Here is a 17,805-nt window from a genome sequence, read left to right on the forward strand (position 1 = left end):
AAACAGGTTTTTAACATGTTTAACGTGATCTAACATTAACTGATTGTGTTGTATTGTAAAAGGTGAACAGTTATATCTCTCAAATAATTGAATAGTTGATGTCAATATGGAATCAGATACGAAATATATTTCCTGTAATGGGAAATGCAGGCGTGAATGACGTGGAATTTAACATGTACTATATATGTTTATACAGTGTATGCCAATACCACAGCATCAGTTGACGAACTGACGTATGTGCGCCACAGGACAGTGAGAGTGAAGAGGAATTCAAAATACTGCCAAACTTGATGATGATTGTTGTTTCAAGGGACCTAACATTTAGGTCATCGGCCTCTTCGCCAAACTTTACCAAAACTCTAAACGTATTCAGAATATTTCGAGCCAACATTTACTCTCACAATATTGATGGTTGCAAACAGCAAAATATTTTGAATGTTGAAAACATATTGTATATTCTTCTGCATGAAATGTAATTAGGCCAGAAAACAAATGTATATTTAAAGGACTGTGAAAGGAAAGTACTGAAATAATTTTTTGCAAGAAATGTGAACATATAAAATGTGTAAAATTTTTTTTAATTATTATGTGTTTTAAGTGTGTGTATAATTATATGTGCTTTATTTTTAAGCATTATGTTTGCAATTGCATTATAACTGGTATTTCGCGCATCCATAATTTTACAGCATATATATATATTTTTGCAATCCCACCAAAAACTATGAAATGAGGTTTCACTGTAGACTGTGTTGCACATGTTATTTTGGCCTTCAGTTCTTCTATATTAGAGGGTGTATTTCGGTGCCCTTTAGGATTCCCCAAAGATAATCATCACAGTAAGTTACGTCGGCTAATGTACAATGACTACATATAGATGCAGTGCTGCCGAGTCAGTTTGATTTCTGATTGGTCGCGCCTGGAGTTGTGCTCAATCCGCCATATTCTACCCTTGCACTGTATTGTAACCCTGTTGTCTTTACATAGTTCACAGAGTACTGGGCGAGTTGCTCATGCGGTTAGGGGCGCGCAGCTGTGAACTTGCATCCGGGAGATAGTGGGTTTGAACCCCACTGTTGGCAGCCCTGTAAATAGATTTTCGTGCTTTCCTATTTTCACACCAGGCAAATGCTGGGGCTGTACCTTAATTAAAGCCACGACTGCTTCCTACCCACTCCTAGCTCTTTTCTATCCCATCGTTGGCATAAGACCTGTCTGTGTCGGTGCGACGTAAATCAGCTTGAAAAAAAGAAAAAAAGTTCACAGAGTAGGTGAAAATGCCTCGTTGTGTATTCAACGGTACCAACAGGCCAGAGAAAGGATCCATCATGAAGGTATTAGGCTAAATAACTAGAGTGTGGAGAGAAAGTGCAAGAACCTAAAATACTTCAAAGTTTCAGCAAAACTGGCCTGAGCTTTACTCCCAGGGAAAAGAATTCTCTGTATTGTTTGTTTGGTTATTAAATTAAGAGCATTAAGCAGGATTCCAGACACTGTGAGGAATGTTTAAAGAGTTGGTAGTGTAGAGCCTACTAGATTACCTTATGAGAGGTTAAATTAAGTATATTTTTATTTGTTTGAGTTGACGTTTTGGTTTGTATTAGAAATTGAAGAATTGATTTCTAACTTTGAAGTCACATAGTAAGTCTATTGACATTAAAAAAAAATGAAGAACAAAATTTCTGTGATTCCGGTACTGGCTGTCATGATTTATTGAACATTGTATTTAGGCTAAAAATTAGTTTGAGAAGAAATAAAAGTAAAACTGTCTTTAGCAGCAAATCTGTGCCACCACACAAATTTGTAATTTAAATTATGTTCAATACACTAAGGGCCAGTTCAGCCATCTGCTGGTACACTAAATGGCATCTACGCAGGAGGTAAACTACCCGGGGGTGTGAATCAGCAAGTACTTTGGCTTGCGTGCTACCATCTCCGCGTAAGCACTAGGTAGGTAGCTACCCAGAGCTAGACACAGATATACGGGGCTGGCTAGACTGATTTTCAGCAATTTATCGCTTTCGACTAAGGTGTTATCTATTGTTAGATGTATGAAGCTTATTTAGATTGTCTTATTTTCCTGTTCTTGCATCTGCTGATTATCACCAACAAGCCTAATAAGGGGAGTCTGTAGAGTTACGGATAACGACTTATGCCAAGCTTTCATGAGGTTAATCTATGAGTTCTGAATCAGTCTCTAATAGGGCTTAAAATCTCTAGATTTTTAATGTTTACATTTTCTTACGCCAGTTATGAGCTGTCATATAATGCAGTGTTTTGGAAAGTATTCTTGTAGTAGAATGGTCAAGGCACTCGCTCTGAAATAGAAGGTATGCAGGTTCTCTTCATCTTTTTAATTTAATTTCAAATTTATTTTTGTTGCCTGCCGTATTCTTAACTCTTTTTTAAATGCTTCCATAGACGTATGCACACACATCGTCCTTATGGAGCATACCTTTTGAGCATTCTATCTGCAGGCTTCTGTGAATTATCTCCATGATCCTCTATTTGCAACTAGCTCTGTGACCTCGTTCAGTTCCACATGCTTTCATTTATTGACAGTGTATTTCATTCTACTGTTTTACTTTGTGAAGATAAAGTTCGAAGATAAGGATCAAATTGGGGTGAATATCCATTTATAGGAATAGGAATTTGGGGATGGAATAGGTTATCAAGGGAAATGTATGCGAGATTTCAAAGCTATTTGAAATCTTTTTCGAGTTGATAGGGAATCTACCACCTGGCTGACAGTTCTAACTGCAGTTCAGTGATGATTAGAGTTAATTGTCTACACAAGTAGCACACATATAAAGCATTTTCCTAGTCGACATAATATTGTGATCAAACATTTCCGTGAAATATATTGTCGACAAAAGAATGAGTCTGCCTCTGTGGTGTAGTGATTAGTGTGATTAGCTGTCACCCCCCAGAGGCTCAGGTTCAATTTTCGGGTCTGCCACGAAATTTGAAAAATGGTATGAAGACTGGAACGGGGTCCAGTCAGCCTTGGGAGGTTAACTGAGCAGAGGGGGGTTCTGTTCCCTCCTCAGCCATCCTCGAAGTGATTTTCTGTGGTTTCCCACTTCTCCAGGCAAATGCCAGGATGGTACCTAACTTAAGTCCACGGCTGCTTCCTGTCCTCTTCCTTGTCTATCACTTCTAATCTTCCCATCCTCCCACAAGTCCCCTGTTCAGCATAGCATGTGAGACTGCCTGGGCGATGTCCTGGTCCTCCTCCCCAGCTGAATCCCCTGACCCAAAGTCTCCACTTCAGGACACTGCCCTTGAGGCAAAAGAGGTGGGATCCCTCGCTGAGTCCGAGGCAAAAACCAACCCTGGAGGGTAAACGATTAAGAAAGAAGAAAAGAAAGAAAGACAAAAGAACAAATGAAAACAGGCATGCAGATGAATAAAACAGCTAATTACGAAAATAAAATATTCGGCATTGACGACTTGAATCTATGTACCTCATATTACGAAGCAAGTGCCTTAGCCATTACCGCATGAGAACGTTTGGATTAACTCAGATATATATATGCTAACATATACCTGGTGTCTGGAGACTGAAAAATAAAAATTGGGAAACTAAAGCCCATTTCACATGATTTCCAAATAGGTTTTGATTTTGTATCCTTTTAGAGTTTCTTCATGAAAGCTTAACATATAATACGTGTGTCCGATGCTCTAGTTGCAACAGGCTGATGGGACCGCTACAACTGAAGAGAAGCGTTAATGTTCAGACTCTTGCAATGCAGTACCGATTATGCTGTTATCAACGTACTCAGCTAAAAATATAGCTAATAATGTTCAGCTCCCAAACTTGCCTGGCAAGTCCAATAACGGACCAACTACCTATATTGGTATAATAATAAAGTCTTATCAGACCCTTACAGAGCTTGATAAGTTACATGCCAGGTAACTACGTTTTATGCTGCTGATAGCGCTACACGAAAGGGATCAAACGGAAATATGATTTTATGTGGAGTGCAAGTTATGCGCCACTTTTGTCCCTAGGTGGTAGAATCGGCCCTAAGTTAACCAAAATTCTTTTGACCTACTACACTCAAATTAATGTGGAGAATTTTTTCAGACTTACCTGCTTAACTTTGACCATGTAACTCAAAATGGTATGTACATGCAAGTAGATAATATCTGGCACTCACTTTTAATACTTCTGGGAGAATCTGCCACCTCCAGCAATTTGAGATTCACCTTTCTTATTCTTATTTATCTTAAATTTCACTTTAATCATGTGTTTCATTGTCAGCTACAAACATTCCACCACTGCTATACAGAAAAAGAGTGTAACAGAAGGTTTGGGCAGATAGAGAATAATGCACAATAACTAACCCTGTGTGGGAGCAAAATACTGTCACTGTACGTTGAAGTGGCCTGCCTCATTGAATTACACTGAATATACTGAAGAAATTAAAACTGGAAACGCTTGTGCAGTAAAAGAAAAAGCTGACTTATTTCAATCGCCATGAATCATCTATAACATCACCTTACCATCTCGTGATTAAAAAGCCAGATGTCGAAGAGACTTCTTTCCAGGCCACACTGTATTAAAATAGTTGCTGTAGACTGATCTATGGCGCCATACTATCAATCCATTATCTAAAGGCTAAGCCTTGCCACATCCGACGGTCTTCAGCAGTCCTTTTCATCGTGACATAGGAAGCAAAACCCAGCTGAGTGATTATGTTCCTAAGGTATGAGAGATGTATCACGTCTTAGGACGTGTCCAAGAAATTTAGCTTTCCTCTTTTCTGTTGAATAAATTAAGGTCCGTGTCTCATTAACATCATTCAAGATTTGGATATTAGTCTTTTTTTTTTCTGTCCAACTTTTCCCTGTCGGTCTTCTCCAGAACCACACTTCAGCAGCTTCTAGTATTGATTGTGCTTGTTTTCCCAAAGTTCAGGTCTCACAGCCGTAGCTAGCCATAAACCTAAAATGTTTATACTTAAGAATGGTATGGGCTGTGGCACCATCCTGTTGAAAATATCCATAATACTCTTCTTCCCATGTCAGTTCATTAAAAATTGGATGCACAATTTTCTCTCTCTCTCTCTCTCTCTGTCTCTCTTTTCTGAATTCGTGCAATAATAGAAAAATATAGGCCCCCATTATCCACCGCATGCTTACCACACACCATACCTTTACCTTAAAGGGATGCAATGACACTTCCTTTACAGTTTGGGGGTTCTCACTACTCCACAATCACACATTTTGTGAATGTAATATTACAAGTCTTATGACTTTGATGTTATACACACGTTAATTTCCTAAGTTTGAACATCTGGCGAATTGCAAGTCCAGCAATGTATAAGTTACTCATAGGTATTCACAGAAACTTAAGTGTCAACTTGCAGTCGAAATTGTATAAGTATGACGATGTTCCGGCAAGATGAATACTGAGTTCAACTCGTCGTGTGCAGCATGACATGTGAGCCAGCTGTGAAGAATGGGAACTGGTTTGCTACGGTCTGGTCTGCTGCTTATACTCCATATGACCTATGGTTGCAAGGTTGCTTGCCACGTCACTGGGGGAAGTGTGCTTCCTTTCTCGCTTATATCTCTTGAATGCCGTGATGGATTTTATTGAAATTAACATATGTTTACGTTTAGAACATGAGCTACACGATGATGTATGTCTCATTTATATCTCTTTATCGACTGAAAAGTTAGAAATTTTTCTTCCAGTACATTAGAGAGAGAGGCGTGCAAAACGTGGCAGTGACGTCACCCGCAGGTTCCTTGCTCGTGACGTGTCCAGCTTGCCATGAGGAACTTCGTATTGCGCTCGCACAAGATGTCGGGCATACGAACACATATTATCGCCATCCCTTTTCCATGTGTTCCGGCAATTATAAAACAATGTACAGGGCTGGAACAGTTCCTGGTACAATACATAATGTGTATACACATTATAATCGGTATGAAACGGCAATCAGTTTGTTAAAAAATGCATTTCCGCAGATGATACCTACGCTACAGCTTACTTGTTTGTTATTTTTCGAAATCCAATACTATGTGAAAGTGTATTGTAACGTGTTGGCGGGGTAAATAAATTAATAAATTAGTACAGAACCTGGTAGCGTCCTATTTCTAAGATTTATTAACTTAGCACTACAATAACAGATTTACACACACACAGATGATAGCCGAGATTACAAGTTACACAAGTACACTTGCACGGTTCGCGCGCTCTCTCTTAGTTTCTCATGTTCTATCTACAATGACACACACACACAGAGTCATTGATTATTTACACTACACTCACTCAGCCACTAAGTCACACTCATTAGCGCTGTCACGGTCCACTGCCTACACGTCGGTCTCGCAGGTCGGGATAGTATCCGCTGTTCACTCAATCCGTTGAACGCCGTTCGCAGTCCGCACACGTCGGCACCCAGTGTTCCCTTCACGCTGCTCCACAACACTGCAGGTTCTCCTCTAGCAGCCGGCCCCAAGACAGAGAGAGAGAGAGAGAGAGAGAGAGAGAGAGAGAGAGAGAGAGACACACACACACACACACACACACACACACACACACACACACACACACACACACACACACACACCAGGGAAACAGGAACGAGTCCTCAGCTCCAACAGGCAGATACTCCATCAGGCTGACATCTAAGCCCAGGCTATCACTGACTGTGCTCTTCGCTAACTCACACCAGCGAACTCAATCTCGCTTTCACTCACTCCGTGTAACTCTCGCTGATTCCAGGCAAGTCACCCCTCTCTTATATAGCTGCGCCGACCCTTCTGGAACTGTCTGGATGCTAGATGTATCCAGGAACCTCGCGAGATGGAAGACTCCAGAATGATAGTCGAGTAATTTCCGTCGTCCCATGCGGCACGACCACAGAGAGAAGAGAGAAGGGCCCGCCCAGCACTTAAGTGCTGCTCGTGATTGGCCCGGACGAGCGTAGGGGGGGTGGGGCTGATACGGCCGATAGCAAGTTGGCATAGCGGATGCTATAACCATTACAGTATGTTTAATTTCTTTCTGAAAAAAATTACAGTACCGTATTTCTCAGAATCCAAAATGAACCCTACCTTTTCCTTCAAAAAATTTAAATCAGGCTTTAAAAAAATGCTTTGTAAAATCATATGAATGCCTCTGTTGTACAGTACGCATTTTAAGACTATTTTTAGGCGCTGAACATTAGCTTTCGTTATGCTGGTTTTTCTTTTCAGCTGCACAATTATTCTTTATTTCCGCAGGTTTAATGACCATTAACTTAAGATTGGCATTATTATACCGAAGAGAACCCATTAAAAATTTGCCAGCAATACCTATTCCATGCGCCTCTATTATACAACAATCCATCAGGAATATATTCTTGTGCTATCTACAAAACTGTTACTTTTACTCAGCGTCAGATATAACTGGCTACTGCTACACACACGTTGCGCTTGCCGAGTTTGGCCAACTTCAGCGGCTAGCAATGTATAGGCCTAATCGCAGACGTTGAAGGTCAACGAACTAGTTCTTCCCGCCCTTTCATTTTTCGTTCACATACCTTACAATTTCATCTTGTTGCAGACCACTGAATACATTTTTTGTACAGTACGCATTTTTTAAAGCTATTTTTGTCTTTACGCTAACGCCAAATATTGGCTTTCATTAGGCCTATGCCATATTTTCTTGTGACTGCACAATTACTCTACACTTCAGAGTGTTTAATAACCATTAACTTAAAATTGAACCTGTATAATATGTATATAATATGTATAATGTATAATATATGTTTAATAAAGAGGCATTTGATTGAATTTTGTGGCAAACATTTCAGATTCCTTATTCAAACAGCGTCACCTATATTAACTTAACCGTACTATACATATGATGAAAAAACACTTCAAGCGACAGTAGAGAAATTATGACCTTCTCGCTATATATTTACACGATAATAGCCTTTCCATAATTTAACCAGATGCGTGAAATTATAAACCTACCTCTGAAATTAATTATGAACTTTGCCATATCTCGAGGTGTATCTCATTCTTAATTAATTGCAGTATTAGGCATTAAAATTAAGCATCCGTTTAGTCAGCGTTTATTTTTAACGAGTTAAGAACTGTTATTGGACACGTTATTTACGCATTTATTACAAAAATATCTTCTCTTTCGTTTCAAATTTTCTTTACGGAACAGCAGTCGATGGGTATTACTAATCGACTCCGACATCGCCTTCGAATGTTAATGAGAGAACTTGCTAGTGGACATAGTGGAGAAACAATACTGAAGGTAATTGATCGCATGCAACATAATCGCTGGGGTGCACAAATATCGGTAATGGAAAAAATCACGCGCGCTTCATCACTTGTAATAACGGATGCATCAGTGATAGGGCTCTCGCTGTAACCGAAGGATAATATAAAGTTTAATATAGGAATTTTGAAGGGACAACAAAAGTTGTCGTTATAACGGTGTTCTCGTTATATGCCATACTCGCTATAGCGGACTTCTACTGTATAATGATTCCTCGCATTGGCTGAGTACCGACACGTAATCAGTTATTCTATTACAGCCGTGACTGTAAATAATAATAGGTTTATATTATTATTATTATTATTATTATTATTATTATTATTCATTGTACTTTAATCTTTTCATAGGTATTATATTATTATTACCGAGCTCGATAGCTGCAGTCGCTTAAGTGCGGCCAGTATCCAGTAATCGGGAGATAGTGGGTTCGAGCCCCACTGTCGGCAGCCCTGAAAATGGTTTTCCGTGGTTTCCCATTTTCGCACCAGGCAAATGCCGGGGCTGTACCTTAATTAAGGCCACGGCCGCTTCCTTCCACTTCCTAGGCCTTTCCTATCCAATCATCGCCATAAGACATATCTCTGTCGGTGCGACGTAACGCAAATAGCAAAAAAAAAATATATTATTATTGTACTTAAGAAGCAAAATATTAATTTATATTGTGTATTATAATAGATATTTTATGTACAGTAGGATAGCATAGTAGCATAGTAATTTATTTCAGTCTCCTTTTTTAATTTATTCAATATTTTAATGTTTTTATTTTATGTTATTTATGTATTTCACTGGTTAAGTGTAAGACAGGGACACGTGTCCCTAACTTTGCTAGTTAAAATAAACCATATCTGTTTATCTATCTAGAAACGGTAACCCATAAAGCATGCTGTTATAGGGGGCGCAACAACCAAGGTAAAAGCCTCCCATGGCCATATAATGAGTCATTAGGTAATGATGGCATAACGGAGTGAACTGTAGCTAACTTTGGGAAGACTACACCTGGTAGGTTTACTCGCCATACCCCCTGGAAAGAAAATCCTGTACTTAATCCATATTCAAAGCAGCATGTTTCTGACGAGAGTGTAACGAGTGCATGGCGTCCTTTTTTGATGAACCAGTGTTGAAACTCATAAAGCAATGTACATAAACAGAGGCAAAACGATAATAATGAGGAACTGTGCGTGTGGAGAACGAAAATGTAATTTCGAAAGCGGTCAAATTATCGCTTTGGTGGTTCAAGCTATATAATATATTCTGGCGGTTCTAGTGTTAATACACAAGCAATATACACAATACTACACAAGCAACAGTTGCATACACGTTGTACAATTCTCAGAAGCAACTAACTGTACCGAGCGAGTTGGCTATGCTGTTACGGGCTCGCAGCTATGCGCTTGCATTCGGGTTTAAACCCCACTGTCAGGAGCCGTGAAGATGTTCCGTGCTTTCCCATTTTCACACCAGGCAAATGCTGGGGCTATACGTTAAGGCCACAGTTGCTCCCTTCCCGCCGCTAGTCCACTTCTATCCCATCGTCACCTTAAGACCTATCTGTGTCGGTGCAACATACAACCAGTTGTGCATCTGTATGGGGTTTCTCTGCATATGTGAAATAGGTCACTATCTCTGTGAATGAACCTGCAACGATGTGTTCAGATGTTCAACACAAACTTGTGTACAGAAAGTATACTGACTGGCAGAAAAGTGGAACACTTAAATTTCTTATGTAAAATCTTAATCTATTCCAGTAAAATATATTGGTTTCCCAATATTATTTTAAATTTTACAATAGCTGGATATTTTGTTATAGAAAATACTAAAACTTACACCACACACTAACTCACAATTATTTTTCCTTATATTTTGCAATTCTTGAAATGGTTAAGTTTGTTTAAAGTTTTCTTTTCAGTTGGTTTTTGTAAATTGTTATTAAATTTATGGCCAAGTAAAACAAAGTTAATTTTTGTACTGCTCTTCATGAGGACACTAAAAATGGGTGTTTCATTTCAACCCCTAACTTTTATGACAGTTTCTGATCGGTCAGGCATACTGTTCACAAGTTCTTGGATGGCCTCTGCCAGTATGCAATCCTTCTCCTCTATTAATGATGTTCTCAGTTGTGCCAAGGTGGTGGTGTCACGTTGTCTTACACACCTTCCAAGTGTAGTCCGTACATGTTCAATGGGGTTTTTATCAAGACTATATGCTGGCCAGTTCAGGATTCGAATCCTAGTGTAATAAGGAAAAACTAATTTATTAAAAAGTCTGTCCTTTATTATGCCTGATATTTCAAAACCTTCAGATGACCTCCCTGCTGATGATTTTTGAATCATTACTGATAAGATTTTAGTATAGAAAATTAACTTGATACTTAAAAACAGGTAATGTTGGACAGCCTTATAATCCAGTGGCTGGAAACTGGATTTGATGATGATGATGATGATGATGATGATGATGAATTTATATGGCTGTTGGTAGCCTGGTGCAACCCTTTTAAGGCAGACCCCATAGTGAGGGTGGGCAGCATCTGTCATGTATGAGAAACAGCATGTTATTGTAGTGGAGGATTGTGTTGAGTGTAGTGTATGAGGTGTAGAGATGTTGCGAACAGTACCCAGTCCCTGAGCCAGAGTAATTAACAGTTTCATGTTAAAATAATGTCTGTCCTGGCCGGGAATCGAACCTGGCACCCTCTGAACTTGAAGGCGGCTATTCTGACCATTCAGCCAAGGAGCTGCACACGATGATGATGATGATGATGATGATGATGACTGAGAAATATATGATACCACGTTAACACTAATGTACCATTGTGTTACATTCTTTATTCCTTTCATGCATGTTGTGGCAGACAGACATTGCCCTAAATACAAAGACATTATAGCTCTTAGATTTTCAATGCTAATAAACACAGTGATATTGCCTAAATGGTCGTAATGCTGTAAATTGAGTATTTTAAAAATGTATTTCTTATTATATTGTATGCATCGTATGTTAAATAAATGAATAAATAAATAATAATTGTCTGAAGTAGCAGTATCTTACTCATAATTTGTCATTGAAATTCTGATAGTTCCAGAAGTTTGCTGCATTTCTAAGCCTCCAAGAGATTATTTATTTTACTCCAGTAATGTCGACAGTAATTTAAATTAGTGATATATGCAAGAAATGCAGTGTGTGTGGTGTTTATGGCAATTGAAGCAGTTTTAGTGTTTGTGAATCTAAAGAGAACCATGAAAAAATACGGAAAGATTTCCGTAGATCAGCATTCTTTCATTGGTTGTCATGACAGAGATATGATTAGTACCAGGTGTCCACAATTAAACTTATGGTGTTCAGCGCGGCACAGCACGGGCTGTAATGATAGTAGGATTCTAAAATATCATAGGTATGCTAACTAAGCAGTGCGCTCACGAATTATACTACAAATGTTATAGTTCGAAGTCTTGTTACCAGGTGAAAATATGGCGCGGCAAGCAGTCAGAATGTGCAATATTCTGTATCTCTGACGCCAGAATGTTCTTTTGGTGAACTTGCGTTGTGTCAGTTGCTTGGTTGTTGCTTGGTGACACATGTTGATTCCATTTGTGAAATGAATGTTCATTGAAACTTACAGTTGAACTTTTCCAGATGAAATGTGATGGCTATTGAGAGGAGAGACCGTGCAGTGTGATTGAAGTTTTTTACCAGATTGGCAGCAATAGCAACGCTGCATTGCAGGAATATCACAACAAAAACAGCTGAGAAGAGATCCCATGTCAATTAATGAGCTAAAGAACATGATTAACAAAAATTCAAGGAAAGAGAATTAGGTGTCGCACTAGGGAGAGGATGGCGATCCATTCCCGTAGAGTTGTTTGCAAAGTTGTTGTAGCTGACTGCAGTATATGCCTCCAATTCTGCAACCAGTGCTTGAGTTGTGTCACATGAATTGTCGCTCCCCCAGTCATCAGATCACAAGATTTTGTGGAACATTTTATACCGGTATCCGTACAAACTTGAAACTGTTCAAAAATTGAAACCCCAAGATGTTCCACAACTGTAGCATGTGAGGTTCAACTCCTCCACATGTTATGCAGGAACAACCATTGCTTTTGGCATACATGACTGTTTGGTGTGATTTTACAAGCTCCTTCATTCTTGGTCCATTTTTCTTTGAGGACATGACCCCTCATGGGCCTGTTAGGTGTACAGTGACATCTGCAGGTTATAGGGACCTCCTTGTGCAACACATGATTCCAGCTTTGCAAGAAAGCAACTGTAACCACACTGTTATTTTCATGCAAGGTGGGGCAACATCACGTCGCTCATTAGTAGAAAGATTTGCTGCGAGAAACATTCAGTAACGTCCGTATTATCTCTAGGTATATTCCAGATGCGTGGCCTTCAAGATCCCCCGACCTAAATCCATATGGCTGTGGTTATGGAGACATTTGAAGGATCATATCTATCAGGGACATATCCGGTCTCTGCCTGATCTAAAGGTTAGCATACAACAATATGTGCTTCTTATGTCACCTGATATGCTGCGGGCAACTGTTGACTACACCGTGTTATAGATGCAGCATGTTGCTGAGTTGGGAGACCATATTGAACAGGGTTTGTAACCATAAATCATAATAAACATGCCAGAACCACCACTATCATGTGTTTTATATTTTCTGCCTTTTATTCTGCGACCCTACCACTGCCTACAGCACCATATATGTCTTCTGGTGGCAAGACTTGGGACTAATAATTCTTGTAGGATATTTTGCGAGCGCATTGCTTAGTTAGCAAATCTATGAAATTTCAGACTCCTACGATCATTACAGCCCATGCTGTGCCGTGCTGAATACCGTCAGTTCAATTGTGGACACTTGGTACTTTGAAATATCATATCCTTAATTCCTTGAACTTTTTATTTCTCTTCATTGCCACTTGCCTAATTACAATTTGCTTTGGAATTCTTTCAGGACAAAGTGGATTCTCAAGAGAAATTAAAGCTTCAAGAGAAAGAATTGAAAGATGCCTTAAGTCAACGTAAACTAGCAATGACGGAATACACAGAAGTAACCGACAGGTTTGTACAGGCATTCTAGTTTTCGTAACTACCTATTTTTCATTTGTATTTCTTGTAAGTTAGAGTGTTTATTTTTTATGTAATTTAAAAATACACCAATATCCAATCATGTTTTGTACACTGCAGTCTACCATATTTACTTGTGTATTATCCTCTATTATTTCCCATCATTGTTAGGTGATGAATAATCAAGCTTACATGATCATAACAATAATAATAGTAATAATTACTTGATGACAAAGTTATGTAGGCTTTACGTATGTTGAGAGTTCTGTGCCCCAAGTTTTTAAAAAACCCGGATATGCCCCAACAATTTTTTTTGCTTCAATTTGATTCTTTACCCTTGGCCCTTGAATATTTTCGTAGCCATAATGTCGCTCAACTTGTAATTATTTCATTTAGTTTTTGCCATACTAGCAGATGTATTATGAAACACGTTGGGTTACTAGGTTTTTTGTGAACTTCAGATGAGACATTTTAGGGTTTGATTCCTTAAAGAGAAGGCAGGCATTCACCATGGATACCTCCAGAAGCCAGAAAAACATTTTGTGCCATCCCTTAACCGATTTACATGTAAAGGGGTATGAGCTCATGTAGTGATCAGAAACATCAACTCCCCTGAACCACATACAACAACTGGTTTATGGACAACCTCCTCAACTCCTTATTTTCCTTTTCACCACCTGAGTGGAATTGTTGAATGTTGAAGAAGGTCGACAGATTACAAGATATTAGAATCGTTCAGTATTGATGCTTTTCACTTTACAAAGGAAAATTTAATGTGTCCTCCTGTTCAGTACATAACATAAATACATCCTTAGGTGGAGTAATAAAAGTCAAACATGTTTCGACTCGTTTGAGCCACCTTCAGGGGAAAAAACGGGGTTACATTTATTTACATAATAGAAGCTAAAAATATGTTAGAAACATAATGAAGGAACAAATTAAAAACAAGAGAGACATGATGGAAATAAAAAACAATTCACATATATACCCATTTCCATCATTAGATGGAGTAATACTCAACTCATTTGAGAAATCTTCAGTGAAAAAAGTTAACATTTTTACAATATTGAAGCTAAAAAGTGTGTATAACCTATAAAGAAAAGAATTAAAATATATGAGTTAAGAGGGAAATGAACAATAAGTGAGGTTGTGGACCTCTTAGTCTAAGCATTTTGCAGTGTGATATAATTAAAAAACAGGATAAAATCACTTTGTTAAAAATTCAGAATTGACAGTCTCTCTTCGTAGAGTCACAATCACCATGAATAGTTAAGAGGGAAGCGAAAAAATTGAGAATCTAGGTTGAGAGGAGACACATGCCAGGTGAAATGTATGTGACACGTGATGGAAAACTGCCAATGAATTTCAAATTTTAGAATAGTAGCACTCTCAAAAGGCCTAATCTTCTCAGTTTTAGTGGTCACGTTCTCAATGATTGTTTCCAGTGTTGGCTAGGTGTGTTTGCCTTCTTTAAATAGTCAGGAGGGCAGCGAAAAAATTGAGAAGCTGTGTTAGAGAAGATAGTGGTTGTCCTCTCGATCAAAGTTAACGGTCCTGTTCTTATGATCATGAATGTTATTAGCTCAGCTGTGTTTGCGAGGATGGGTCGGAGTGAACGGGGGTGCAGGGCTGGTGGGGAGAGGGCGGAGTGGTGATGAGTTGGAGAGATGGAGGTGGGTTTTGTTTTTGTTATAGAAGTTCTGACAAATATATGGAATTAATGTTTCAAGTAGAATGTTCTTTTTTTCATTGATTTCATTTAAATTATGAGAGGGGTTCATAAACTGATGTAAATAGATGTGGATGTTCTCGAGAACATTGAGCAAGGTGCCTTTTTGTTCAAAATGCAATATCTTAAGATCTCTATCTATTGATGTTTATTCGTGACTGGATTCTTTATGATGTTCACTCATAGGTGAAAAACGATTATATTTGAGAGCATTGCAATGTTCGACGTATCGTATGACGAAATTGCGGCCTGTTCGACCAACATAGCTGGAATTACAGGATTGGCATTCTAATTTGCAAACTCTGGAGTTCAAATATCAATTATTAAAGTTATTATTGTTGTTGTTGACAGTGTGTGGATTGAAAATGAGTTTGAAGTTGGTGTGGGAGTTTCTAAATGCTATTTTAATGTTGTGTTTTTTAAAGATATTAGAAATTTGGTAAATGCTACTATTATTGAAAGTGAAAGTGGAAAACTTCTCTTTAGGAGTGGAATCTTTTTCTAGGGTAGTCTTGGGTCTGCTTTTATATCTGCTGCTGATTCTGCTGATGAAGGTTCTGTTGAAACCGTTCTGTTCTGCAATATTGTAAATAGTATTAATTTATTTTTTATAATTCTTGTGAGGTAAAGGAACAGTTAATGCTCTGAGTACCATGCTATTGTAAGCTGCTTTCTTATGTATGTATGGGTGCATAGAAGTTTGATGGATGGTATTGATGGTGTGGGTGGGTTTCCTGTATATATTAAAGGATATAGTGGTGTTGCAGTTGCGTGTAATGGTTAAGTCCATGTAATTATGGGCATTATTGTTTTCTGACTCTATGGTTAATTTTATATGTGGATCAAGGGAAATGAGAAATTCAAGTACTGTATTGCTGTTGGTAACACGAGAGTCTAAACTAACAAACGTGTCATGTACATAGCGTGTCCAGTGTTGAATGCCGTTAATCTCACCAATGATGTGAGAATGTTCTAAATGATTGTTGTAAATATCTGCAAGGATCCCTGAAGCTGGTGACCCCATGGGGAGACCTATCTGTTGGTAAATGACATTATTGAAAGTGAAGAAATTGTTATTCAGTGTTAATTTCAGGATCCGAATAAATTCATCTATTTCGCCTATATTTAAATTATAGGATATAAACGTTATGATTTTGATCCATATTGAATTGTGATCACAATAATAATTATTAAATTAATGCTGTAATGGTCCACTTTTCAATACTATAATATGCAATATTTTGAATTACATTACTAAACTAGTTAACTAGTTAACTAAACTAGTGTCCAGCCAACCAGGCAAAACAGAAAGCCTAGTTATATTTAGATCTTAAAGTCAGAATAGCCAAATTGGGCAAAGACATCTAATTTCTGAAACATTGTATCGCTCACAATTTGACACCCAACTTTCTTAAAAGCAATTTAAAAAATCATGGTTCTTCTTTTCAAATTACTAAAACCCAAACTACAACAAATAAGATTTGGCTTAGAGAGGAGATCAAATTTTGTACAAGAAAAATTCCTTTTTTAATCATAGATTATATGAGACTCACCTCGAAACTGCAAGTTTATTTTCGGATTCTCAGTGGAACTTACATTAAGCTCAACTTGACAATAGATTATTTATTATATTATCAAAGAAAAAACAAACCATATAGAAAAAGCTGCATATGTTAACCCCTCAGCGTCGCAGCCATTTAAAGAGCTTCCTACCCCGTGGCCGGATGAGATTTCCACTACGCGCGACTGAAATACATTGATTCACTTAGTGTTACAACAAGTATAAGAGTAGCCCGATATTCACAAAATTTTGAATTCCTTATGATAGAACTATGTACATACAGATAATTTCATAATTGTTTCAAGTCACACTCCTGGCAGCAGTACACCGACGTCTTCTTTTTGCCGTGTCTTGAACACACGATCCGTCTCTGAGGTTTGTATTTCTCACTCTTGGGTGCTAATTTTCTGATAAAATGTCTTTCCTGCAACCTTGGAACTCTATTATCTGATGCGCGCCGGTCTTGAATATATCGTTCCCCGCCCGAGCGAGCGTATTTTGTAAACAGCCCTTCCACCAGCTGAACCCGATAAGATAACTGCTCAATGCCTGTCCCTTTGACTTGTCTGAATATTGTTAGAAAATTTAAGAATCAGAATTCACTGTTGAAAACTTCCCTTTTACCTGTATAATTATCTATAGTCTCCTACACGAAATTTCAAAGTACTGGTTCCTCCTCATCGTCACTCTCATCATTTACCACTGCATCCTCCCTATCCACATCATCTATTTCATTATCACTGCTGCTAATACTGTCATTACTACTTCCGACTAAACTTCCATCTGAATTATACAATATTTTAAGCACGTTACTGTCAGTCAAACCACGGCTGGGGCTAGCCATTGAGCGCGGCACGTCACATGGACTGATGAAGCTGCAGCGAGACGGAAAGCAGCAGGACGGAACTGAATGAGGGGAATAACATTTATGACAAAACAAACCAACTCGATACATTTATCAGATAAAAGGTCGAGACATCATCTTTCAAACTAGATATTTACCATGACCAACTGGTTCTCGTATCGTATGACAGAAAGCAGCACTAACTGATGCCTACACAGAGCGCTCATGGGTAGTTACGAAAATATTACAAACTGAGAAATATATACAAATATAATAAATAAACTGCGCTCTTGCTGTAAAATTAGAGCAAAGAACA

At 38.4% G+C, this 17,805-nt stretch overlaps 1 protein-coding gene across 8 annotated transcripts in view; it reads left to right on the forward strand.

The window, feature by feature from the left end:
- gek (serine/threonine-protein kinase gek) overlaps positions 1-17,805 on the forward strand; it is a 736,940-nt gene that overhangs the window by 291,440 nt on the left and 427,695 nt on the right. For all 8 annotated transcript variants that reach the window (XM_067151353.2, XM_067151356.2, XM_067151355.2 and 5 more), the window contains one exon: positions 13,243-13,349. In XM_067151353.2, the coding sequence (XP_067007454.2) occupies positions 13,243-13,349 (107 nt within the window). The remainder of the gene's footprint in view (positions 1-13,242; positions 13,350-17,805) is intronic.

This window comes from Anabrus simplex, chromosome 7, assembly GCF_040414725.1.
Source record: "Anabrus simplex isolate iqAnaSimp1 chromosome 7, ASM4041472v1, whole genome shotgun sequence".
NCBI lineage: Eukaryota > Metazoa > Arthropoda > Insecta > Orthoptera > Tettigoniidae > Anabrus > Anabrus simplex.